Source organism: Natator depressus, chromosome 6 (assembly GCF_965152275.1).
Source record: "Natator depressus isolate rNatDep1 chromosome 6, rNatDep2.hap1, whole genome shotgun sequence".
NCBI classification, from domain to species: domain Eukaryota; kingdom Metazoa; phylum Chordata; order Testudines; family Cheloniidae; genus Natator; species Natator depressus.
This window is the reverse complement of record NC_134239.1, coordinates 92,444,648-92,472,220: the sequence shown is the minus strand read 5'-3', so window position 1 is coordinate 92,472,220 and position 27,573 is coordinate 92,444,648. Positions and strand designations below refer to the sequence as shown.

The 27,573-nt window shown below is 44.5% G+C and overlaps 1 protein-coding gene across 27 annotated transcripts in view; it reads right to left on the bottom strand.

Moving 5' to 3' along the window:
- NRXN3 (neurexin 3) overlaps nucleotides 1-27,573 on the bottom strand; it is a 1,373,290-nt gene that overhangs the window by 739,914 nt on the left and 605,803 nt on the right. For all 27 annotated transcript variants that reach the window (XR_012639977.1, XR_012639978.1, XM_074956036.1 and 24 more), the window contains one exon: nucleotides 2,873-2,992. Coding sequence is in view for 25 of the 27 variants with exons in the window: in XM_074956036.1 (XP_074812137.1) it covers nucleotides 2,873-2,992 (120 nt within the window). In the remaining 2 variants the exon portion in view is untranslated. The remainder of the gene's footprint in view (nucleotides 1-2,872; nucleotides 2,993-27,573) is intronic.

Sequence of the window (27,573 nt, the reverse complement as noted above, 5' to 3'; positions counted from 1 at the left end):
CTGCTGAAAAAAACCAAACAATTCAGATACACTTTTGAAATAAGTTGTTGGTTCCTAGTTTGATGATTGATGAAATGAGTTAAAAAAAAAAGAGAGAGAGAGAATGAGAAACACGGACACAGGCATAAAAATGATAATGTGTTAAAAATTCACTCTGCTGCTCCACACTAGGAAAATGGCCTCTCCCGCTGTCTGATGTTATTCTGGTTGTTGCTTAGCTCTGCTCAGCAGCATGGTAGGGGGTTAACGCATGAACAGGCAACAGATAAGACAGCCTCGTTAACTTCAAACACCAAATTATTGCATGATCTGGGCTCTACATGTCTTGGTGATGAATTTTCATTATTCAGTATAACAAAATATCTAGTTATATGACCTTAAAGCATATTTAGTTAATTACATATACATATTGTACTTCTATATCAGTACAGATACTCATTTATACATTACACATACAAAAACAATGTTCAAAAAATGTTACGGTTGCAAAGTCAAGCACTCACAAGTTAGGAAATGCAAGAGCTAAGGTTGCCTGTGCACCTTAATTCAGCCCCCTTATGTAAATAAAGGCAGTATTATAATGCATATACTATTTTTCCCCAGGACCCCTACCCCATTCAGTGCACAGACTGGATAGGATAGTGCTCAATTAACAGCTATTCAATATTTTGTTTTCTCCTCAGTGTGGCCCTTATGCTTACTTGCAGCACACTATTGAAATTCTGCTCTGAAGACAAAATTACTACATTTCCGCATGGGCTTTTCTGAAATATTCAAGAGCTTCACAGACCCCTGCGAGGTGAGCGGGTGGTAGTACCTCAACATTACAGATGGGCAGCTGAGATAGAGAGAGTAAGATCAGAAGTAACCACTAATTTTGTATACTCAGTTTAGGATGCCTAGGACTTGATTTTTCCAGATATTTAGCATTGTATAGCACTGTATATAGACAAGCACATCTCCAATGGACTTCAGTTGCCATTCTGAGTGCTCAGATCCCAGGCTCTCATGTTGGGCACCCGGAAAGTGAGGAACACAATCAGTGACAACCTGTTAAAAGTTGGGCTTAAATGATTTGACTAGCACCTTAGAGAAACTCTGTGCCAGAGGCAGATATAGGATCCACATCACCAGGGCACCATTCAACAGCCTTATTCATGAGACCCATCTTTTCCTATCACTACACTCTACATTCACTACACATCTCCCAACTTCTGCAATAAACAATGCAGGAGGCCTACATAAAATAGCCTCCTTTTCTATACAACCCTGTTTCATCCTCATAGCAGATCCATCCTGTTCACTACTTAGACATGTGTCCTGTAGAAAACAATAGCATCTGATCATGTAGTTCAAGACTTACATAACGCATAGGCAAAAGGGTGGGAGGGGGAGCAACTTAAGGTTGCACAGACAGCCATAGTTCTGGCATTTCCTAACTTTCAAGTGTTTAACTTTACAACCGTAACATGTATTTGGATGTATATACATATACGTATATATATTTCATAAAACTGATTGGTTTTATGAAAAATACACTTTCAAGTGGCAGTTTTCTTTGTGCACCTTTCTTAGCTGTGTGATGAAAGTGCCATCTAGTGGCTGTTACTGAAAATCACTTCCAGAATTCCTCTAATGCAAGTGAACTGTGTTATTGTGCTCTCCAGCACAGAGGCAAAGTCAAAAATTCACTCTAAGGCTGAAAAGTTGCCTCTTAAGCAGAAGAAGTTGCCCAATGACGTGAGGAAGCCCCATCTGCTCCTTGCTCGAACTAGCAAAGGTGTGTTTGGTATTACACTGGGCATCTGTCTCTCCATTTCTCACCACACCACAGAGTGTACATTTACCACGAATGATTTAGAGAGCACATATGATCAAGTACTTTGAAACCACCCCCTTGTCCACCTGTTAAGCCAGCAGGATGCCTGGGTCATTTCAAACCCTATTACCCATCTCTAGTTTTTTTGCTGACGTTTTTATCTATCAGGTTGCTTACAACCAGGTCCTGTTCAGATGCCAGAAGCCCCCTCTTATTTATATATTATATATATTATATATATACACACACACATACTTAAGAAATTCCCCAGGAGCTTTCTATGAGGAGGTCCCATGGAATTTGGAAGAGAGTCTTCTATCTAGAGCACAGCTGAACAGGATGAGTTGCAAGGGGGCAAACGCAACCTTAATTAGCTGCTTCTCCTAGACTCTCATGTTTTCATCACCAGTCTCTCAAGACAGCAAGTATTTCTCTTAAAGCGCCAACTCCCAGAGTCATGCAGTTATGTGGAAATCTCAGCTTTCATTTAGAAAAATTAAAATATGTTTCTAGCGCCCATTGTTGTAAAGGAGCAGATGGCAAAAAGGAACCCTAAAGGCTCAAGACCACAAGACCAAAGAACCCAATATATTTTTTTAAAAGTTGCATGATTTTAAGCTTATAGTGTGTGTGTGTCGGGTGGGGAGGGGGTTGTCTAATGTTTTTTGAACATTTGGGGTTGGCCATATGGATCTCTTCTTATTCCTCCCTCACATACTACATGCAGGCACATAACCAAGAGCAAATTAACACACTTCCTTCCCTCTCTAACATCTCAATGGCTTCCTTCTTGCTTTCTGAGTGAGTTCAAGCCCTTGTGCATTCTCCTTAATGCGTCTCCATTCCCAGGGTCCACTCCAGGCCACTGTTGCCAGAATTGGTTGGGAAGAAAGAGGCCCTCATAACTGGATTCGCAACACAGTGATCCCCAGTTCAGAGGCCTTCACAGAAAGGTGGAGGAGAGAGAGAGACAAAGAAGAAGGGTGCATGTGTATTCTGAAAAGAAGCTAAGAACAAAGAAAGACAGTAGAGATACCAGTACATTGCACTCACCCTCAGCTACGTCATCATCAACTGTCAGTTTGAGGCTCTTTCCTCGCCGTACCACCCGGACTGTGTGCCACTCGTTGTCATTAAGTTTCTGCCCAGCATACAGAGTTTCAGGTCCTTTGCCTGGGGACGGTGATAAGTACAAGAGTTAAAGACGGACCCTACTACACGGCAGTGCTTGCCTGATTAGGAGAGTCACCAAAATCACCCTGGTGTGATATTGACCGCAGCTCATCAGAAGATGGCAAAGGAACCAGTGCTCAGAGCCAAATCCAAACTTCTATCCCTTTCTCACCCAAAATGGATCAAAATCATTACCCCCTACTCTCTAAAAAGTGCCTTCTCCCTCACATCCCAGAAGGCACATGCATAGAAAGGTAGGTGGAGGGCTAAACACCTTTCCTGTCTCCCCTAGAACTCATCATTGCCAACATAACTTCATATGGCATATCGCAATGCTAGGGGAACATGCTGATGGTGGGAATAACTCTGGAGTGAGACCAGTACTGAGCTGGAATTCTGCTTTATTAAGTCTCTATAGTTAGAAGAATAGCAACATGCTACTAGAGGCTAGAGATTCCACAAAATTGTTTCTCCTGGGCACTGGGCCTCCTTAATCTTAGCGTAATATACACCAGGCTGGTTTCGGCCTACAGGTCTCCAACCATGACCAAGCACCCATCAACTTGACTGACTGCCAGAGAACCGTAAAGCAAACAGCATTCTCAGCCCTCTCCATCCCCCCAGATCAGGGCTTTTCCATTTGGGGATGTTCTCCCATAAAAAGAAAACAAGAACAATTCTCCTTGCAAACAATGCTCCTGAAGGGAAACCAGTCATTTCCCCCACGATGTCCAGCTTTATTCCCCACTCATTATGCTGGGCAGCCAAACCTTTGAAATGCTAATTGCTTCCAATTCCAGAACTGTGACACTGTGTGCATATCAGTCAGTGAGTGAAGATCAAATAGTGGATTGTGCTAAATTCAAAGTGTCCATGCGGGTTGCAGCTTAGCACGGAGTTGCTTTGGCACAGGTGTGTGTGTGGGAAGCCCACAGCTAGTACAGCAGAGGGTGATGTAAGTCAGGACTAAGAAGCATTGACAGAGCTGTGGTAGGGGGAGCCCAGGAATGAATGAGCAAGGTATGCTGGGGGTCAGAATTGATGTGCATTGGTACAGCTGTGGTGAGGATCGTAACTGACATAGCAGGAGTTGGTGCAGGTCAAGACTTTGTGAAAAATCCAGATCACTTGTCCACGTTATAGTCAACTGTAATAAGATTTGTCCATTGTATTCAAAAACAGTAAAAATGAAGCAGTGAAAAGCAAATCAGAACAAATAATGCACTGTGTCATGGCTGGCAGAAAAGTCCGATTGTAATCAAATGCCTACTGCTAGCCAGTTTAGACACAGAAGAAAGGAAAAGCAGAGCTGCCACAGTCATTGGAGTAGCAATGCGGCTCATCCTTCTCTTCCCTTGGTTCCAAAGAAGGTGAGTTGCATAGTTAACTCTAGTGAGAATTCCTCCTTGACAGGGGAACCACCCTGTGTTGCCACAATTCCTAGCTTGTGGCTATGCCATTCCTGCGTGACAAAGTCAAACCAATGGCATGAAAATGAACTCCAAGTCCACAGGGCAGGTAGGTTACACATGACGCCCAAATTCTGCTCTCCGTTAAAATGGCACAAGTTTATCGAAGCTCAATGGAGCTGCATGAGATTTTAAATTGGTACGAGAACAGAATTTGGCCCACAGCCTGTATTATGTATTTGACCAGCCAGCAAAGTTTCTGCCTGTGCCAATACAGGGAGCTCCATTAGAAACCCAACACATGCCACTCTGCAGTGACTGCAGGAACACAGCATCTCCTCTGCCAAGTATTGCACAGAAGTTACTGCTGTTCAGGCACTTATCTGGGGTTGTGAATGGTGCTTTAATGGTGTCCACTGACTATGGGGCAGTTCACAGGTCATGGAGGAAACAGAAGGCAGAAATCCTTGAAGGGCATGTTGACAAGTCTGAAATTATCCAATATTCATCTTTACTGCTCCAGTCTTGGCTTACACTGCATGTTCATTGTTCTGGGTCTTTGTAAAACATGTTTATTACTTATTAGTGTACTTTCAGATGCTAAGAGATCTTTTCTATACAAATATTGGGGCTCGATGGGGTTTATTCAACTGAAATAGTCCAGTGTGGTGATGGTCAGAAACGTGATCATGTAAAAATACAGCATCTTCTTACTCATCATGGCTCAGAGCCATAGCTGCGGACTTTACTGAAACAGATGAGTTCCCACGATTAGTCCTACAGAGCTGACAGAGCTATGGGAAAGCCAGCTGGGTTCTATTCCGCCTCACACATCAACTGTCATCTTTTTTTAAAGAAAAGATGCTACAAACAGAAAGAATCTGGCAGGAGTTTCTGTAGAGCTGATTAAACTTAATGCAAATAAATTATCTGAGAAGTTCAGGACTTTCTTCTGTTCATGAACTGGTCCTGATTTCTGCCAATGGGTATGTTATTTACAAGCATTCACCAAATGGTTTGGGCTAACAATTTTCCACCTACGGACTGCTTGGGCACTGCTCTCTTTGACTAGTCTTCTTAGTGCTACCTCGTTAGATGGAACCTTTATAAGAGGAGAATAATTGATATCCTTCTCCATGCATGGACTCCCTGGTTTGTATGTGACTCTGGATACTCCTACGAACGGATGCTACTCCCCGAGCCTCCCTACACACACAAACCCATTCCATAGGAAGTGTCAAGAATAAGAGGACACAAGCATAGTCAAACCAAACAAGTGTTTGAAATGCAAATCAATGCTCACAAACACCGGTTTTCTGTATTCAACCAGCTGTAATGTTCACATCCCTGTTGAAGGCGTGTGCAGGCTGACTTGCAAATGAACAAACATAGGCTGCGTTTCTGCAACTGGTAGTGCGTAAATGAACTGCTGAATCTGCATGGAGCCCTACTTACTGCAATGTGGCTGTGTATGAGGTAGTGACCCATCACACACCATCAATTGCAGAAGCAGGACCTGTGTACTGAGAGTGCAGATGCGTGCGGTTATTAGCAATTTCAGAGAATATAACCATTTTTAGAAACGAGAAAAGCACTTTTGAAAATTTTATCCATGTGCATGGAAGAAGTGAGCTGTTTATCTTTAGGCAGCCACCTACGGTTCGGTCCCCACCAGACAGCGTCGTCTGCTCTCAGTTACAGCACCACTGCAACCAACTGTGATATCATAGATTGAAAGTTTTGGCCTCTTCTGAGCAGATGGACAGCGAAGAAACTCAAAGATGCACCTTACCCCATATACTAAGATCCCTGGCAATAAAAAAGGAGGAAGAGAAAGAAGACAGAAGCTATGGAAGCTGAACTGCTGGAAACGTTTTCTATTTATAATGTTTTTGATGAGATGGCAGCTGGTCCTTCGGCAATTTTTGCACATTACTTATTTTTTATGAGCAAGGACAAATAAGAGGCAGAATGATTAGCATTGCGCAAGAGGAACAATAAGAGAAGTTTTGCTTGAGTGAGAAGTTAAACATGAAGATGCTGGAATTTCACGGCTGTCTTTAAGGAGAACACATTGTTCCACCTTTGGGGCCTCTTGGTCTTTTGACGCATCTTCCTAACTACTTCTAAAGATGATGGGCACTATGTACCATGTGTCATCAGGGGAGAAGAGGCCCCTCCATCTCACGTATTAAAACCTGAATGAAGCAACTACGTGAGTATCTCCTTAATGTTCAAGGAGTAACCTCATGGTAATCAGTCCCCATTCCGGAGCAAAACCTCTCCTCAGATGGCTCATCATCTGCTAACACACAAATTCAGCAACTTACTGAAGTGTGAAGCCAATGACTGCTTGGCGAGGCTGCTGCTTTCAACTCAGGCTCAAGTAGGTTTCTTCAATCTGCCCAGAGCCAGTGTCCATAATGTATATAATGCAACTCTTTAGTCTTGAGAAGACTCTCTCAGGATGTCCCCAATATCATTTCCATGTAAAAGACCCATCATGGTCAATTAACAGCAAGGCCTCTAGCAGGCAGGCATGAGGGTCCATACAGAGCTACCTTACGTTTTAACAGAAAAAAACACAACCACCCTAAATGGCTCAAGGACGTACTGCCCTTAAGTCTTAGCTGAAGAGAACCTACTCAACTGAAATAAGGGTCTAGTCAGAGGGATGCATCGTTCCAGGAGCATAAACAATGATTTGAAGGGAATTGACTACTCCCCATCTAGAATGGCCCTGCTACACAGAATTCCCCCCTACCTGAATGTACCCGATATGCTCCAATGGTTCATTAATTTCAGTGGAACAATGGCAGTGCAAAATGGAAACTGAAGGCTGGCAGTGAAAGGGCAACCCTCTTCCTCTGTACCTATCGCTCACTGCTGTGTGCGTCACAGAGTGGACTATAAAAATAAGAGTGCAGGAGCTTAAAAATCTCCCATCCCTCCAACACAGGTTATCATGACCTGATCCAGTTATAGAATTAAAACGGGCCTCCATGAGACCAGACTTTGTCTTTCTATTGAATTACTGTATAGGTCACTCAGGAGTGGAGAAAGGTCACCATGTGTGACTGTTGGAGCTAGGGAGACAAAGCAAGAAGGCACAGGGATAGACCCTGGGGAGGGCTCCTGGTCACTGCAGAAATAAAAATAAACTATTGCTGTGTATTGATAGTGGGATTTTAGAGAAGACTCACAAGAAGCCTTAAAGAGAGATTGCATAGAATTCCGACACTGCTTTGCTGCCACACTGTGTCTCAGCGTTGCCTAGTGAGCAGAGACAGGCTACAAAAGCTGGGCATTTCCATGCCCATTAGACACAGGGCAATGTCTTCCTGGAGTTCAGTCAACGTCCCACGGATCTGAGAATTTTTCCTCCCTACGGATGCATCAGGAACACCAGAAAATTGTTTGTTTTTTTTTCCATTGGTAACAAAATACTTTGAAACTACTAGCAAAAAGTGAATGTGTGATTGTAGGACGAGCCATGCAGGTCCTTCCTGCAGTTAGAGGGGACTAGTGCACCTTAGATAGCTCTCATTATACGTATGATGAGACTGGACTAGTGCAAGTGCTAAGCAAACTGCCTCACTGATGTGGCTAGAAGATGGTGAATGTGAGGCAACCCAGGGAGAGAGGGAAATACGTATCTGGGAACTGTTAGTGGGAAAGATTAAGTCAAGATGTTACACACTGATCTGTGCCACTCTTATGCCTAACACCAAATGTCCCACCTTTCCCCTAGCCCAGACTTATCAGAGGTGCCTTTAAAAAGATACTCTATGTACAGCTCCCCAGCCAGGAAATTTGTATTCATTCCTTAATGCACTGAAGGAATTGGGGAAGGTTTGGGTGAGAAAAGTAGAGTAGGAAGAATCGGGTAGAGGACAGGGAGGCCATCAAATAACCTCAACTTTGCTCCTGCAGCTGCCTGACATCTAGTGAGTCACCCCGAAGGACAGTGTGAATGTTAGAATAGGAACAAGGCTTAAATGCACAGCTAGCTGCAACCACAAGTCTCTTCAATTAGCATTAGGTACAGCTGAATATAAACCATCAACATGGAGTTTCCTAGTGTATCAAGAAAGAGAATGTTTAACTGAGGCAGCACTTTGGCGGGACGAAACATATTTGTCAAGCCTTTTTCCTGACTGGAGTCCACTCTCCACTCCAGAAGCATTGCTAATTGCAAGGAAACAGCAAATGACCCCAGATGCCCAATATGTTGCAGATCTGTTTTAGAGACACCAACCACACCAACACACACTCTCTGGTTTTGCTCATATGCAGGTTATAGAAACCCCTTCACCATGAAAACACTGCTGCTAAGAAAAAAATGAATGGGTATGCTTCCCCCGCTGATAGATCAATGACTTCACTGCCCCATGGCCATTCTTACCTGCATGGATCCTCCATTCCTTCATGCGGGCCATTTCCATATACCACTCCAGATTAAGCTATTCAGATCAAACAATACATGCTTAAAACAGAAGCCTTTTTAGCAGGCCTGTGGAAACGGTTACATTCACAGCTGTACAGAATGGTTCTGTAACCCCTTGGGGTTTAGAGAGCATGGCCCCTTTAAACCTTTTTCCTAAGGGGGTAGGGCGAGCAGTGAGAGAAAGGAGGGAAACTCCAGGTGGGGCTCTGGAGCTGGAGAGAGAGGGAGAAGGGCTGCAGCAAGCAGGCCCTCCCAACGTGAAGCAGCAGAGAACCTGCCTGAAGCCGGCGAAGGACAGCACGGCCAATCAGGGACACACCAGGACAGGAGCCAGGAGGAGCACTGTGCCGGGGGGAATCGCCCGAGAAGGACAAGCCGGAGCTAGACCCAGTATCACTGCTGCCCAGAGCTGCATGGGGCTGTGAGTACTGGGGCTTGTGACTCTGCACTGGGAATAAGGAGGGAGGCTGCTAGTTAGTTAAGTGGGGAGGTGGTCGCTCTGTGTGGCTTTGCAGAGAGCAGCAGAGAAGGGCACCGAAGGGGTTTGCTGGGGAAAGTTCACTGGCACCAAAGATGACCAGGAGCACCCAAGACTCAGCACTGGACTGGAACTTTGCTCAGGCCTCCTGAACTCTGTGTGCAGACACATTGCTCGGTGTGTGCCCTTTCAGACTGTACTACCACTGGGCCTGTGGGGCCTTGGTTTGGATGCAACTCTGTTTTACTGCTCCCCTTATATTTCCCCTTGTTGTTTTTCTCCTCTCATCCCTCTGTAAATAAATATCTCCCTTTGTTATGTCCATTGTAGTGTGTGCGTGTGTGTTTTCTCACTCGGGGGGGGGGGGGGGGGTTGGAACATGTGCCCCTGGGGTGGAAGGGATTTTTTCTGCTCCATTCCTGCACACGCCTTCTCTTGGCCAGAGCTGCCTGCAGAGCAGACTCCATCTTGGCCAGGAGGGCGCGAAAGTTACAGTTCCATCTGGAAGTTGATGGAATTCTGCATAATTTGCAGCAGCCAAACCAGGAGTAAAGTTTATTTATTTAGATTTATACCACGGTAAAAAAAATACCAATACCAACACCTAACAATCAGTTAGGCTTACAAGTGCAAATGAGAACCTCCCAGTAGCAATCATATACAAACAGATTAACTCAGGGGGGAAAAGAATCAAAAGCAGCAAGATCATCTCTTTCGCCTTCCCAGAAACATACACTCAGCCTCCCCCGAAACCTTGTTCACCAAATGGCTTTTACTCAATGTTAGACTATTTCCACCCACACTCTGTCTGCTTTAAAACAGCACGATAAAGTTAAAGGTTACAGTTTAAACAAGCAGTCCTGGCTTCCTGTACAAAGACCTTCAGAGCCAGATTCTGCCATCATTACTCGTTTTCAACCACCCTGACCAATGTTCCCCATAGGGATACTTGTGGAGTAATGTATTACTAAATTGGAGTGAGGGTGGCAAAAATCAAACCTTCAGACTCAGTCTTTTAGGGCACAGCCTGTGTTTTGTGTCCCCTTCTGAGCTGATAACATTGTGTATGATTAAACACTAACTGGATAATTAAAACTGAAACATTTAACTGATTGCATATGTGGTAAAACTGTGAATTATATTTGTGCCCTTTAGTTTCACTGTCCAATTTGGATTAAATGCAAGAGTAGCGAGTTACCATTATACTTAGCAAACAAGTGAGATCATAATGAAATCTTTCAAGGATGATGGTGCAGTAGGGTGGTATTTAAACAAGCAACCATCAGAGCAGCAACATATTGTGTGACCTGAACAGAACAGAACAGGAAAGTGGAAGCAGAGATTTATTGGTGACTTTCAATTTCAGCTAAACTTTACACTTCGTTAACTTTAACTTAACATTAAGTGAGTGTAAGCGCTGGACTAACAGCGCTGGAGATCAAAGTGCACTTTTTATTCATAGGACAGGTACAGCATGGGCAGCAGAAGTGCAAACATCTCACACAGTGTTCCAGCAGGTTAAACCCTGACCCAGAAGAGCTGCACTGTTAGTGAGAAAAGAGTGCAGTCTCCATTCCTGATTAAGTGTGGATCTCTCTTCCGAAGCTGTCAACAAGTGGGCCAATAAGGACAGCTTACTTAATAAGGTGCCACAAGTACTCCTTTTCTTTTTTCAGCTTACCCAATGTGAACCCTTACCCATTTAGTAGTTGAAGTCAACCTTAGTACATTTCCACGCAGGCCAGCAAGCAGCCCACAGAAAAGAATGACACTGTCACTGATGACCTGGGCCAGTTTTAAACAACTTTCCTTAAAAAGAAAGAACTGAATCCCATTCCTGATTCCCCAAGCCAAGCACCTCGCAAATTTCAACAACAGGTTTCTTTTCTTTTCCCCCAAATTATTCCAATCCATGTTGGGAGAGACCCATGTTAACTATTTGATGGACTCTAATTCATGGTGTAACACAGCTTCAAACAATTTATTAAGGGGGAAAATAATTATTTATTATTTGAATTTGGAGAATGACCACACAGGTATTAGGGTGACAAAACATGGTCACCTATAATTAGATACAGGAATAAATATAAAGAGCCTTCGGGGTGTGGAGGTCAGAAAGAAGGCAGTGAGTTCAGTGGGGTGTGAATGAGGATCTAAATGACAGCAATAAGGCAGCCTATAGTACTGTTCAAATTCTGATGTATGGAATAGTAATACTTCACACACAGTTTGTTTCCCTGGAGAATTTTGCAACTTTTAGCAGAGTGATAGCTCTATTCCCATTTTTCAGGGAGGGAAACAGAGGCACAGAAAGCTAAAGTGACTTATCCAAGGTCACACAGTGATTGAGTCTGGGATAGAGCTCACATCTGGAGACCAGCCCCCTTGTTCCAACTATTGGACGGTGACGCCTAGCAAGGGTGGCACAGTGTTGTTCTCACCCCTAGTACCCACAGCCACCCATTGCTCCCTACATGTACAGCAAGAAACTGATGTTAAGATTAGAGCAAAGAACTAAGCTGCCATCACTGTTTGTATCAGACTGGACAAACAAATTCCCAGCAGTATACAGAGTTTCCAGTGGTGCAACATGTGCAAATATAGATGGGTTATGCTTCTGTTATTTCTGAAGTGCCCAAAACTTTGGGGGGTTTGTGCACATAGGGAAAGGAGTCTCAGTGGTTACACACAGCTCTTGTAAATATCCATGAGAGACCATTCAAAGGACTAGCTCCAACCTCACACCCGCACCTTTTATGCCCCAGAAACTATATCCGAGTGAAATCCTAAGCTTTCAGTGCAGGGTTCAGGTCTTCTATGGGGTTTGCAAAACACTGGGCTCACTTACTGGACTTTGGTTATTAGATGGGGTGGGATCCGAGTTACCCAGGAAAGAATTTTCTGTAGTATCTGGCTGGTGAATCTTGCCCATATGCTCAGGGTTTAGCTGATCGCCATATTTGGGGTCGGGAAGGAATTTTCCTCCAGGGCAGATTGGAAGAGGCCCTGGAGGTTTTTCGCATTCCTCTGTAGCATGGGGCACGGGTCACTTGCTGGAGGATTCTCTGTTCCTTGAAGTCTTTAAACCATGATTTGAGGACTTAAATAGCTCAGACATAGGTGAGAGGTCTTTTGCAGAAGTGGGTGGGTGAGATTCTGTGGCCTGCGTTGTGCAGGAGGTCAGACTAGATGATAATAATGGTCCCTTTTGACCTAAATATCTACAAATCTATCTATGAGTCTATGGTCCTACAGCAGATAGGCCCTTAGGCCCTGATCCCTGTATGTGGAACTTTCATTGTATTGGGACCTATACAATTGGGGTTCTTCACATTTTCTTACTACTTGCAGGCAAGGAAAACTGTCTTTTCCTCCCAAAGTGCCCTTCTCCGGGCATGGTCGGTATTTGTGGGTATGAAGTTCTTCCTTTAGCTATGATAAACTAACACCTTTTGGGCTGCTACCCCTAAACTCCTACACTTACTTAGCATTTATGTAGCATTTTATCTGTTCAGAGCACCGTACAGTTAATTCACCCTCACTACACCGTTGGAAAGGAGATGGATACAGTATTATCTTCAAATAAAAGAAACTGAGACAACACTAAAGTGATTTGCCCAAAGCCACACAGAGAGTGAATAGTAGGTCCAGGATTAAAACTTGGCTTTCCCCTAGGCCATGCTACCTTATTTCACCAAGGTTGACCTTTCAGAAATTGGCCAGCAACCAGGTGGAAACATTGATATTGGGGAGGCTGACTGGGGTGGGGAAGGTTGGAAGCAGGATGTGTTTGGAGTGCTGGTTCTGGGATCAGGGTAGATTTCTGGTAGCTGGGAAGAGAAGTAAGTTAGGATTCTAGTTTGGAATAATCCTTTCCCTACTTTAAGCTCCTGCCAGCAGCTCTCCCTCACCCCCACAGTAAGCACTCCCAAAACAACCTGGAATGCTGTTGCCAGAAACCCACCCCAGATGTCAAGCAACTGCTTTTGTCCATTGCGGAAATCCTCCTTGGGGCTGGATTCCTGATTCCAACTATCTCTCTACAATGGATAACTCACCGAGCCCAAATGCCGCTGCCAGGACCTGAAACCTTGGTGATGGGAATTACAGTTACTTCTCGGGATTATGTGCAAGATTCCCTAAATCTGCATCCCAGCCCCTCTGTGTATCCCTAAGGGAGCCATTGCTGTGGGAGTGTGCGCTGCTGATCTTGCAGCTCTCTCTCAGTGTATTCTGAAGGACAGATGAGGATTTAGACATATGAAAGAAGAAAGCACTTGAGGTTCATTCTGAGAGTGCCTTTGAAATTCAGATTTTAAAATCACAGCTTTCATTTTAGCTAAGAAGCACTGAAGGGAGATAATGACCTAGGGGGCGAGGAAGGGAGAGAGGTTGGCAGACTAAGTGCATGTGGGTTTGATTGAATCCACATCTCTGCCTCCAGGTCTCCTAGCTCTTGATGCCAGGCAGCATTCCCTAACTCGCTTCCTTCCCCCTTCTCTACCATACCCAATGAGGCATCCCACCTTCACATCCCCTTTAAACACAAAAGATGCAGGGACCAGCTTCATCTGTGCTGGACTCTGTCTTTACCACACTCCCAGAATGCACTAAGCAACGTATCAGGCACAGACTCTGACAGGAAGCACTACGTGCCTGACCTACGCAGAATAATCAGTTCCAAAGCTGTGGTTGAGTCAGAGGTACCCACTACTCTAAAATCCAAGTAAACTCCTCCCAGACCTTTCGTGTCTTCTATCTTTCATGAGGAGCTGATTTTCAAGGGTCAGTGTTGGCATCCCCTCAGACAGTCAGAATTAGATTGAACTAAAGGGAACAGTACCAAAATGGACCTGTGGGAGGGGGATGGAAAAAATGGATTAATATGCCTTCCACCGCTTTTCCCCCTCCAGCTACCTTCTGGGATTGCTTGATTAAAGGGGATTTAAAAAAAAAGTCACTGATGCCGGGGAGAGGGAAAGATAATCAGTTAAAATAATAAGCACTTTTAGATGTCAAGGAGAAAGGGCACGGTTGCTAGCTAGCAGGCAGATGAGGAAGGGGTCATAAGAGAAGGGAGGCAATTATGCAAGATCTCCTGGGATTTATTTCATGGGAGGGAAAGTCATTAGCCACAATAACAACAGTTATGAGAATTATCAATCCTCATGCATAAGGTTTAAGGGAGTAAGGCCAGCCAGCATTGTAAAGCTGCTAAGGGAGACAAACAGACTTGTGTTAGGGTTCCATGTTAAGTGTCCCTGGGCAAGTGAACTAAGAGGGAAGGTTGTTTGATTCTCAAGCTATAATACATATTGGCCTCTGGCTAAATTGTGAAAAGGGTAGAATATCATTGGTGGCGTGGGCTGGTCTCAAATATCTAAATTTCTTACTCTCTGGAGGCCTAGAGGTTACTATAGTCTATTTTCCAGGGTGGGTTTAAATATCTACAATTTTACTCTGAGAAATGGTTACTCTCCCCTTGTTTTTTTTGATGAACTAGCCTATTTGTTTCTTCTTTAGCCATCTGCTAGGTGAGTGCTTTTTGTTACTGAGGCAGATGGATTAGGCATTTCTCTTTTCTCCTCTATCTTCTCCCTGGGCCACAGTGCCTTGATTTGGAGGTTTTATCATCTTATATCAGGGCCAAGACAGTTGAAGGGAGGCCTGCTGTGATGCCATCTCATCCAACAACCAAAGCAAGGCTGGACCAGGTCAGCACTCTGATAGGAAACCTCCAACTAACACCTGGGTGCTACAGGGTATTGATGTTTGCAATTTGATAGATGGTGCTCTTTCCTCTATGTCCCCGCTGAATCAGTGCCCTGGCTGGGTGATAGGTGACACTGAAAATGTTACTGCCAGAGATTTGTTTTACATCTGATCACTTGTGCTAAAGAGCCGATGGCACTTTTTGTACGCTGTGCCAGAGGGCTACCTGTAGCACCCTGGTCATTGAGGTTGCTGCAGAACGGGGAAGATTGCATGCTTAACTGAAGTCAATTAATCAGTTTCCATTAGTTATTAGATACTTGAGTGGCAATTGCTGGGCTAATGAGGCAACTGGCTCAATAACTGGGCAAATATATATTTGGGAGGCACAGGAAGTATAGGGGAGCTAAGAGAGTGAGCCAGGGGCAGAGGAGAAATGAGAAAGGTATGTGGAAGGCTCCTTCTACGTCCCTGCTCCTCCTGTATACCTGCGGTACAGTTTGTTGTGCATTTAATCTCCAGTTGCAAAGCATATGTGGCGAAAGAGAAACAGTTTGCAAGTGTTTGTGGCTAGGCAGTGGCACCGACAGGGTAGGTAAAAGGCCACACACTGACACAGGAGTAGGAATGAAAACTCCCGTACAGTGTCATAGCTGAACTCCGTTTGGCTTCCTTACACTCTGGCCTCAACTGAAGCTGTAGAAATAATCTTCACTTCCTACCATAAATTTGGGTGTGGTGTTGCCAAGCACAGCTGAAGAGCTTCTGCACTCCAATGGTGGGCAGAGTGATCGCCCTATATCCCTTCCACCCGAGGAGCACTGGGAGGATTCATTCATTCATGTTAATAAAGCGCACAGATCCTGTGCTGAAAAGGCATGATAATAAACAGCACAAAGGTATAACTGTTTACACAGCTGTAGCATGAACTATGACAGTGCTGAAAAGTTGTTCATAGTGGGGAATGTTCACAGATGCTTAGAGCTCTATCAAATTCACGGTCCATTTTGGCTAATTTCACTGTCATAGGATTTTAAAAGTCATAAATGTCATGATTTCAGCTATTTAAGTAATGAAATTTCACAGTGTTGTAATTGTAAGGGTCCTGTCCCAAAAAGGAGTTGAGGGGGGGAAGAGTTGCAAGGTTATTGTAGCGGGGGGTTGTGGTACTGCCACCCTTACTCCAGCACTGCTGCTGGCAGTGGTGCTGCCTTCAGAGCTGGGCAGCTGGAGAGCGGCGGCTGCTGGCCGGGATCCCAGCTCTGAAGGCAGAGCCACTGCCAGCAGCAGCACAGAAGGATGGCATGGTATGGTATTGCCACCTTTACTTCCGCTCTGCTGCCTTCAGAGCTGGACCCTTGCTAAGCAGCTGCCACTCTCCGGCCACCCTGCTCTGAAGGCAGTGCAGAAGTAAAGGGCAGCCCCCCTATATAATCTTGTGACCCTCCTGCAACTCCCTTTTGAGTCAGAACCCCCAATTTGAGAAACACTAGTCTCCCCTATGACATCCGTAAAGTATAGGGTAAAAGCACACAAAAGACCAGATTTTACGGCGGGAGACCAGATTTCAGGGTCCGTGATGCGTTTTTCATGGTCGTGAATTGGGTAGGGCCCTACAGATGCTCCTTGAAATGGGGATCCATATTTACTTTTAACAATTAAAAAAAAAGAAGCATTGTAGGTGCTAAAACCAACACTTATGGACTGCGTCATTGGCTAGTACGTATGGCAGGAAATTGAGGAAAGTAGATGTCTGGCCATACTTCTGGATTGCTGCTGTGGTCCATGACAGCAAGATGGTCAGGAGCGGGGTGGGGGGAATATTATCCCTCTCCTAGCCTGCCCTCATTGGCTCTGGCCCCATGTGACTAGTTCCACAGACTCCAGGAGGACTGAAGAGTCCCCAGTAAGTCACAAGAGTGGGTCCCACATGAAGCTGGAGTCTATTGACTTCACCTGCTCTGCTCCAACGAGTAAGGGCTGTGGGAAGAGATCCTGTTCACTCTATTAGGTGTACCATTTAAGTCTGCAACTTCCTCCAAAGGACATGGGATAAGGCCATTGTTGCAAACAGCATCAGAGAAAATTGATCCAGTGCTTTCCAATAAGACACAGCCAATCCCAATGTTTCTTTTAAAAAGTCTGTCAGTTTGGGATTATTTTGTTCAATCAGGGATTTGAAATCAGCCAAGGAAGCCATATAGACCTGGTCAATGCAAAAGCAATTATCTTGAATATGAACAGACTGGAATTAAACAGATGTCACACAGAGCTAGGATTAGAACTCAGGAGATCCCTGGCTGTCAGTCCAGTGCTCCAACCAGTACAACACATGATTTTGCTGGAGTGAATCCTTAAGGACATGATACAAGGGCACTGTCAGGGTTAAATAAAATAAATCCAATTTTGTTTAAAAACAGGGCTCCACTTCTGATGACTGCTAGTTCCCCTTGGAGGTTGGGGTTAAGGGTCTCCAGTACTTCAAAAGTCCAACTTTCTTTACCCATATTACTAACAAATGGGTTAGATGATTAAAGGGACTTTAAACAGAATAGTATTATGTGTCATTTCTTTTTCACTTTGTGTGCTATAATTTCTTTGCCTCTCTCACACACTGAACAATGCAAAGTGTCCATTCTCTTCAATTTCACTTACAGGTTCTCACGCACTAACGAGCACAGACTGCAATGTCAGGGTTACAAATACTGAAAGGGAACATCTGATTCCCCCACCCCCACCCTGCTGGACAATTTTTGGTTTTAAGATTTCATAGATGGATCTCTTGGCATCGTGTAAAAACAAACCAACAAACTCAAGCTTGAAAACAAGCCAACATTTCTGACCAGTTTAGAGCCAGAAGTGTCCCTTAAAACAAAAATAAAGTATGTGTGTCTGGCTTTTTGTCTGATCATGTAATTACTAAGATTTATAATTAGCAGCCAAGCCTAAATCCTGCACATTCTAGTTGACAAGTGCTGCTGCAGGATTTGGGGCCTTTATGGAGAATACTATAGTAAAAAAGGAAGGAAGGCATTGCCTTCCATTCAAATGCATGACAGGAGATGGCAAAAAGAGAAGCATTCTCTGATGCACTATGGGATGAAAGCTGTTGTGCTGTGGCATTACTAAAGAAGTGGGTATAAATGTAGATTACAGTGAATTAAGCAAAACAATTCATTGTTAGCTATTCATCTGCAGGATTTCAAGCTTCTCTAAACCATGCTTTAAACTCTGCCACCCTCTAGTGTTTCATACCACCACCACCACAACATATAAAACACTGTTAGATGAGCAGAGAGTACTGTCAATTCCCCCAGCACTTCACAAGTTTCACACTACACACAAGAACTATTTAGTAGAATTTTCCAGTGACACCTTAATAATGGAGACCAGGAGTCAGCACTGTTGAGACAAGTTTCACTCCTTTTGTTTGTTTGTTAAGCAAAGATTTCTTGGCTCTGATCCTTCTATATTGCAAAGCATCATTTACAATGGCCACGAAGTGGTGGCAATTTAGTTTCAGTAACGGTAAACTAGCAGGACGTACACTTGCCTGATTTTCAAAAGGTGCTAAGCACCATTAATGCTCATTTAAGTCAATGGGAGCCGTGGAGCTCAGCATCTCTGAAGATCAGACAAACAGATGCATAGGTTAATACTGATCTCTGTACAGAGGGCAGTAGCAGTGACAGATTTCATACAGCGTATTCCAGCTCCAGTTTTATAATAAGCATAAGCTTATATATGAACCTTTCATTCATAGGGGGGTCAAAACTGCTTAAAAATTCACCAGTAGTTTAATCCACATAAACTTTCCATTAATCCAGTTAGTTTTATCTATGAAGCAAGCTATTTTACATAAATCTGTTTTAACATCGCCTAACTAATGTAAGTGCAACACTGTGAAAACGTAGAGCACTACAGAAGAGCCAAGTAGCATTATGATCAAACTGGAATTAAATTATTTCAAGTTCACCTTTAAAACCACTGCTCTCTGGCTCCAAACAGCTAAGGAGTTTCCAGTTTTACCATGAAATTTATTTTAAATGATGTGTTCAGTCTAGTCACACTGTTTCGCATGTGCAGCTCTGAAAAGACAGTGAGATGCGGAGGCTGAGCCAATTTGCATAACTGGACTGAATGTGAAAATGACTCTTTTGGACGTTTCCTTTTCACCTCAAGACACAACTAACCGCTTACCAAAGAACTCTGGTTGAAGGAAAAGTATATTGCGTATAACTGATTCTGACATTAAGTGAACTTGACTCTGTGTGCGCGCACACACACACAGGATTCACTGGGCCCACTACAGGACAGCGGTCACCTGAGAGAGAAATTTTGCAGCCGTTTAACAGCACACCGCAGTGCTACACAACATTTGATACAAGAAATTAAGGTAATCCTATACAGAAAACTGCACAGGGAATTCAAAGAAGCACAAAGTAGTAGCACTAGTTGGAATTTAGCCACAGCACTTGGGTTAATGCTTGTATTCTTGCAACTAGTCACATGAGGTTGTGGTTATCTAATCCATTGATCTACCAAGCAAAAGGCTTTTTGGCCTTGTACAACCCCTCTCTTCCCACGTCTCCAGATGAATGAATGCCTCAACTATGGAACCTCACCAAGTAAGACCTGTCCTGATCCTGAGTGAATGTATAGACCAAGAACCTCAACTAACTGCTGGGCAGGTATTATACCTACAGTGAGAGGTGATTGCTTTAGTACTTTGGGCCTTGAGTACGAGGGGCTTTAATTATTAATACTAAGACCCTGACTTGCATCCTTGGTATATGGGCAGATAGTGTAGATCAATGTCTGTGTATGAAGAATATCATTGACTCCCCTCCTAAAGGAGCAATGAACACCCAGATTCTGCCACATTTATCCTAAGGAGAAACCACATTAGGCATACATTACAGGCTAGCCTGCATACAAAAAAGGTATAAGATCATTATGGCACGATCAATCGCCCTCTCAGAAAAACAGAAGAACTTGCCATATAAGCCACTCTTGACCACAGGACCTCTTTGCTAACAGAGTTGTCAAAGTGCACCCCAACATCCACATCTGTGATAACTGCACCAACTGACAACCAGGGATGGTTTCATATCTCATCCCACCCAAGGCACCTCCAGCACCACAGAGAAGCACATTGAGGCACAAGGATCAGTAGTAACCCAGAAGGAAGATTACCTCCTACTGAATCACCAGCTACATTTCCTGCAGCTACCCAGAATTTCTTTGAGTGCCTCTTATCCAGTACTGATCCAATCCAACCCTGCAAGAGATAGAACACGAGAATCACAGGCCACATTGGGATTATTTCCAAAAAGAAACCTCAAATACCTCCACCTCTTTATATGCCTCCATAGAGAGGGCAAAAGACTATTTCTCCATTAATCCTGACTTGTCAGTCACTCACTAGACATGTAACAGCAAAGATGAGGTTCTTCTGTACAGCTTCCAAGACCAAAGATGATCATAACTTCTGTATCTAGTCCTAACTACTTAGAGAGTAAAAATACAGGACTAGACTCAGATATACACAGCATCATAGGTTTAACCCCTTTGTTGCTGCTATACTCTATGTCAGACAAATTTTCAGCCCCGTCCCTGGCAGCGTTGATAACTTTATTAGAATGACATGATTTGCACATGTTACAAAGTTAGTTTATCAAGAACTAGCATCCTTGTAGGTATGTTCAGTAGCACTCAAGGAAAGACTATATTCCCATACAGCTGATATAATAATTTTACTCAGCCACCACACCAGCCTAGGCCAGATAGACCGCAGGGCCTATAGCTCATGCCTTCCGTTAACATTTCAAAACTACGAAGGGTGGGAATAACAAGGATGAAGCTTTTGACCCCTGTAGCAGGCCTAACACTGAGCTAGTCAGGCCAGATAAATATTTACATCGGAGGTTTTATGGTAAATAAAGCTTGCTTCAACCAGGCCTCATACTAACTGGAGATAAGACCCCTCTAGCTCAGGGGTCGGGAATCTTTGGCATGCGGCCCATCAGGGTAATCTGCTGGCGGGCCGCGAGGCATGTTGTTTACATTGACCGTCCACAGGCACAGCCCCCCGCAGCTCCCATTGGCCAGGAACGGCAAACCGCGGCCACCGGGAGCTGCGGGGGGCCGTGCCTGCGGACGGTCAACGTAAACATCATGTCTCGCGGCCCACCAGTGGATGACCCTGATGGGCTGAATGCCGAAGGCTGCCGACCCCTGCTCTAGCTAGAGTCCAGAGGCAAAGTCTGGAGTTTCAAAACAAAAACAAACCAACTTGCCAGCAATTCAAACTATCAAAATAAGACTGCCGATAATAGCTCTCTATTCCTTCCCTGTGTACAGTTTATGTATCCCCAACTTCTGGGGAACCACGGTCAAGCTGGGGTTGCCAATCAAGCTACTGAGTAACACTCCCCTTCAGACTCTGGTTTCTCATCCATCAGCCTCAGAAGACTGTTTTATACAATCACAGTGTGACTACAGGAGCATTTGGTTCCTGGGTTTTAGCCCTCTGCTTTCCAGACCTCATTAAGGGTCCATCCATCTTCTCCATCACGACTCCTTGGAGATAGATGTTATTGTTTAAAATACGGTTTCCACATATCTGTGTTGATGCTGCACTCATATGATAGATTTAAAAGCAAGAACTTCCTGGAAAACAACTCAGATGCTAATTGGGACCCTCACAGCGCACAGCCAAAAATCAGAGTAAATTCCTGGAAATGTTCTGTGGATAAAACGTGGTGACGTTTTCCTCAACACCCTGTTATGCCCTGGAGACAGTGCCACACTGGGTAGTGATCACTGGATATACATCCATCCACTAGGACACTTGAAGAAAGACCCCGGGAAATACCCATGTGCCCAGGGTGTGCAATATAAGTAACAATAATTCATCTTTCCAGTGGAGTAAGCCTCAAACCTATGATCTTGTCCTGCAAGTTGAAAAACACTGAGTAACTAAATCAAGTAAAAAGAAAAGGAGTACTTGTGGCACCTTAGAGACTAACCAATTTATTTGAGCATAGGCTTTCGTGAGCTACAGCTCACGTCATCAGTTGCATCCGATGACGTGAGCTGTAGCTCACGAAAGCTTATGCTCAAATAAATTGGTTAGTCTCTAAGGTGCCACAAGTAGTCCTTTTCTTTTTGCGAATACAGACTAACACGGCTGCTACTCTGAAACCTGCCATAAATCAAGTAAAACAGAGACAGAATTATTAGAGGCCTGGGTGAAAACCAGAATGTTACGTACTAGGGACATGAATGTTCGGGCATATTTCAAATCCATCTAAGTCTGCCAAACCCAACATAAAATGAAGACTCTGGTTTGGCAGATGTGTGGCAATATCCTGTCACTGCACAACCCATATAATGTAAATATAGAAGCCACTGGCCCAGAAGAGCTCTATAGTCAAAGAGCCACAGAGAATAGACAGATGACAGCCCTCTTCTGCCACATGCACATACACACCCACCCAGAAATAGGTTCTTGGATCATTCAGTGGAAAGGACATCCAGGTTCCATTTGGGTGAATCTCTAAATCCTCCTGGGATTAACAGATTAATAACCATTCAGGTGGCATGCGATAGGAAGGTAATATACAATTAATGCAAAAGATTGTGTCATCCCTGCTGGACTAACCAGTAGAGGGAAAGAGGATGCTGATTATCAAGGGCTAGAAAAGTTAATCCTGTAGTTTGAGTGATAGCAGTTTATGCTTCTGGTGCTCCATGTTTTAGGTTCTACCCCAGCTGACAACTGTAATATCCATATATGGCCAGGGGTACATGACACTAGCAAAATGGCAACTGTTTCAGAAACAACTTATGAACTTGTTGTAATGTCCTTGCACATTGTTCTACCAGTCACCACGTTAATACAAACTGCAGAGGCTGAGGGTACATCTACCTTGTAGCTGGGTGTGCAAATGGCAGCTCATGCAGATGCAACAGAGCTAGCCATATTCTAGCTAACTCACTAAAAACAGAAGTGAGGAAGCTGTGGCACAAGCTTCCATGCAGGTTACACAAGTATGTTCCTGGAGGAAGAGAGTGTCAGGTGGGCTTAGGCAGCCTGCACTGAGGCCCATGCTGTGGCATCCTCACTTCTCGTTTTAGCAAGCTAGCTTGAATACAGCTAGCACAGGTATGTCCACACCAGGTGCATTTCACAAATCTGCAATGCAGACATACCCTTAGGAAGGCACTAGGAAATCATGCGCTATCAAAGAGAACCCAGTTGAAATGAACTTTTAACTAGCTGTGTTTTCAAAAATTTCTGACATGTCTAAGTATTCCAAACTGTTAGTTTCTGACCCTCCTCGGAATGATCCAGGAGCTTCCTGGATTCAATCATTATATGTGATTATGGCCAGAAGGGAGCCTAGGTAAGCAATGGTGCTAACCTAACTCTGAGACTTATCTGCCAACTTCACCGATACCTAATTTTAACTTCCCAGAGACCACACACTTCTGAAAGAGCCACCAGAGTTCTATTCTGCCCTGTGCATCAACAACCAAACAAGCAACTAAATTCCAACGACAGAGTCTTAATTACTGGGGATTATACATAGGGCATTAAGAGCAAAGAAGGGTTTTCACATCCCAGATAAAGACTGCAGTGCTGCCAGTTAGAAAAAAAACCCACAACAATCTGGCATGTAAACTGAGTCAGTTTGCTCTGGAATCACTGAGCAGAAATAAACACAAGATGCACAATACTGGTCTGTACCTCCCTCTTGAATGGAGCTAGCTGGTTAGGTTCAAAAGAGAACATTGCATGCTGGAACCTGAAGTCCTTGTGGCCCGTATCTCACTATTCAAAAGTAGGGTAGCAGCAATTTGTTTCATTTTATGCAAATTACACATGGTTCTTGGGTTCCTGGTAGGTTGCCAATGCAGGCCTGAATTAGGGAAGTTTGGATCTAGAAAGGATGTTATTTCAAAATTCTCCAGGAGGTACTGGCAGCCTTTCAGGGACCACAGCTTTACTCTGCTCATTTTGGCTTCAGTGCGGATTACTGTACTGCAAGGTACTGCAATCCCTGCAGACACTGAAGACAACCTTATGGAACCACAGAAATGTGGAGCTGGAAGGGACCTCAAGAAGTCAGGTGAATTTGATGGTAACACAAGCTAAAGCTCTATCCTTGCTCTTCTGGGTGCAGGCTGGGACACAAACTGAGAAAGGACTCTCAAAATGATGCAGCCTCAAAGTATCCCTCCCTGGTGTATGTAAAAATGACAATTTTGCTTGGACATATTCCTGGAGGTTTCAGCACAAGAATATTTAACTGAAGATTAATCTTTAATTCTTGGACAATCCTGGAAGGTTGACAAACCTAGATGTACATTTGGTTTTAGATGGTCTCGCTGAGCAGTTGAACATCACTAGCAGTGTGTCTGTCACAGGCAAGCCAGGGGATTGCTGCAAGGTCATGAGTGAGGACACTTGCTCAGTGTTTTCTTTTCACTACGCAGTGTCATCAGTTTCTTAAATCTTCTTGGACTCTTGTATTTGCACCCAACTCAGTAGGTTCAAGGCAGAGTTAAGAAGGAGATTTAGGATCTGAGCAATTCAACAGGACCCTTAGAATTTCCAGGGCCTGACTTATGAATTTTTTTTATCCAGTACTATGTGATCGGTTGCAGAGGTCTCACCTGAATCACTGCAGGCCAAGGATTAGTTCCTGACTCAACTCTCCAACTTGAGAACAACAACAAAGCAGGGTTGGGGAGTAAAGGCCCGAACAGGTTCTCAGAGGAGAGCCAGGGAACTCTAATAAGTGCCCCCTCCCCCCAAAACAAAACCCAAACCAAAAAGACAACTCCCTGAAGAGACAGAGATCCACACCCAGGGCCAAGTTCAGAAGTAAGTCTCCATCAGGGGTGGCAGGTTTGTATAATTTTTGGTGGTGCCTGGAACGGGTCCAAGTCCCGCCTGCCCCCGCCACCTGCCTAAGGCTCTGGGAGGGAGTTTAGGTGCAGGAGGGGTGAGGGGTCAAGCTCTGAGAGGGAGTTTGGGTGCAGGCTCTGGGCTGGGGCAGAGGTGCAGGAGCATGTGTGGGAGGGAGTTTGGGTGCGGGTTCCAGGCTGAGGCAGGGAGTTGGGGTGCAGGAGGGGGTGCAGGGGACGGGCTTTGGGATGGGGCAGGGGGTTGGGGCGTGGGTTCAGGCTCTGGGAGGGAGTTTGGGTGCGGGGTACGGGCTGGGGCAGGGGATTGGGATGCAGGAGAGGGTGAGGGGTGCAGCGCTTACCTGGGGTGGCTCCCGAAAACGACCCCTCCCCGGCAGCAGCTCATGCGGGGGGGCCTGGAGGGATTTCAACAGGCATCGCCCCCGCAGCTCCCATTGGCCGCAGTTGGAAGAGTTGGCGCTCCGGACAGGGGCAGCGCGTGGAGACACCCCTGCCACAGGTGCCGCAGGGACGTGCCGGCTGCTTCTGGAAGCGGAGCGGTCAGACAGGAAGCCACCTTAGCCCCGTTGCGCTGCCGGTGGTGGCGGCGGGGGCCCTGAACCCTTTTAAATTGCCCGGGGGTGGCAGGTGGGGCCGGGGGGATGCTCTGAGGAGGCTGGGGGGGGCAGCAGGCAGGGCTGGGGGAGAGACGCGGCCCCTAACTTTGGTGGAGCTGGGCCCCCGTGCTCTCATATTGGTGGAGCATGGGCATCATGGGCCCATATAACTCACCGCCCCTGCTCAGCTCTCAGTATAGCCAATATTGATTTTACTCCTGATCTTGGGAGACGATAAAGTTGGACTTAGAGGACTAAACTGGTTGATATAATAATGAAGCAGCAGTATCTGTTCCAGTTTTGAAACACTTGATTGAAGAACCACCCTCCCTCTGGAAGAAATTCAGTTGGGATTATACTATGGCAAGAACTATTACACTGTGGAAGGAATGCACAACAGAATGGTGGAAACATCATTGCTTGCATCTTTTGAAAACACACTGGACAAATCCCTCGTGAACAATCCTGCCCTGGCCCCCAGAGGTTGGGGGATGAACTAGACAGGACCCAACACACTGTCCATTTCTGCAATTCCATGATTCTCTGATCTCGCAAGGCTGCTGAACAGTTTCTCTAAAGAGTCTAAATCTTCCTGGTTAAGTTTAAGGTGGAAGAATTAATACTTCAGAAACATTCTCTCACCTACCGCCCATGAACCTGAATTGTCTCACCTGTGAGCAGTGCATTATCTGGATAGCACATTGCCCAGTGCCAAACCGTAATAGGCTGGATAATAAATGGAGATGATGAGGGTCTGGTAGACAGAAGAACGGCTGGACACAAACTGATAAGGTGTTGGGAGACAGCTGGGTAGATAAAAGATTGGAAGATGCACAAGACAAAAAGAGTAATGAACCGAAAGGTGCATAGGGCAGTGGTGGACAACCTACGGCCCGTCAGGGTAATCCGCTGGCGGGCCATGAGACAGTTTATTTACATTGACCATCCGCAGGCACAGCCACCCACAGCTCCCAGTGGCTACGGTTCACCGTTCCCAGCCAAAAGGAGCTGCGGGAAGCAGTGGCCAGCATGTTCCTGTGGCCCGTGGGCTGCAGGCTGCCCACCACTGGCATAGGGCGATACAGTTGATAAGTGACATGGGGGAGAGTTTAAATTAAAGATTTTTAAATCACCAATTTTAATCATGATTTAAATCAGCAAGCAGGAAACCTCTATTTAAATAACTGATTATAATCTTGTTTTGCATTTGTACTTTTTAGTCTTCTTCTTAGCATATGCGCAATGTGCCTCAGGTGGTATGTGACCAGGATTCATCACCGAATTTGGGCCACCGGTTATTTTCCTAAAGAAAGGTTGATTCTCATTGGTTGGTAACCATTAAAACATGTCAATTTGCAAGTAAACAGAACCTTCACACTAAATTTGGTGCTTCCCCCCCTGCCCCTGACCAGGAGGATACGCTTTACATATACACATCTATTTAAGCAATTATATAGCTTAACATACATTTACCCAGTTCTTAATTTTTTTTTAAACTTTTTTATTATTTTAGAAAATAGTGAATGATGCATTTATTTAATAGATGATTAATTTCTTACTTGTGATTTGTGTCAAGCTCTATTTGGATGGAAATTCAAATTAAAAATGCACAAAATCAGCATTTTAAAAAATTATTATTGTTAAACAAAGCCACCCTAAATGTGCAGAAAATATATGAAAAAGTTGATCAAAATACATTTTGTATTTAAAACCAACTGATTAAAGAAAGTATTATCTGTATTCAGTGAATTGAACAGATTGTTTCTGGTCACCATATCTTTCGGGATTTTCGAACTAGTAGATCTCAGCCTCTCACACCTAGCTTTTATTCATAGACTTGAAAAGGAAAGACAAGCTTTCCATTTTCTTCAATTCCCAACTGATTTCTTAACTTTAAATAAACTAGTCATTGAACTGAATTAGCTGAATAAAACTGAAATGAAAAAAAATATTCTCTCTGCACCTGCAGAAGAAGCTAGTGGCATTAATAGGTGATTTCA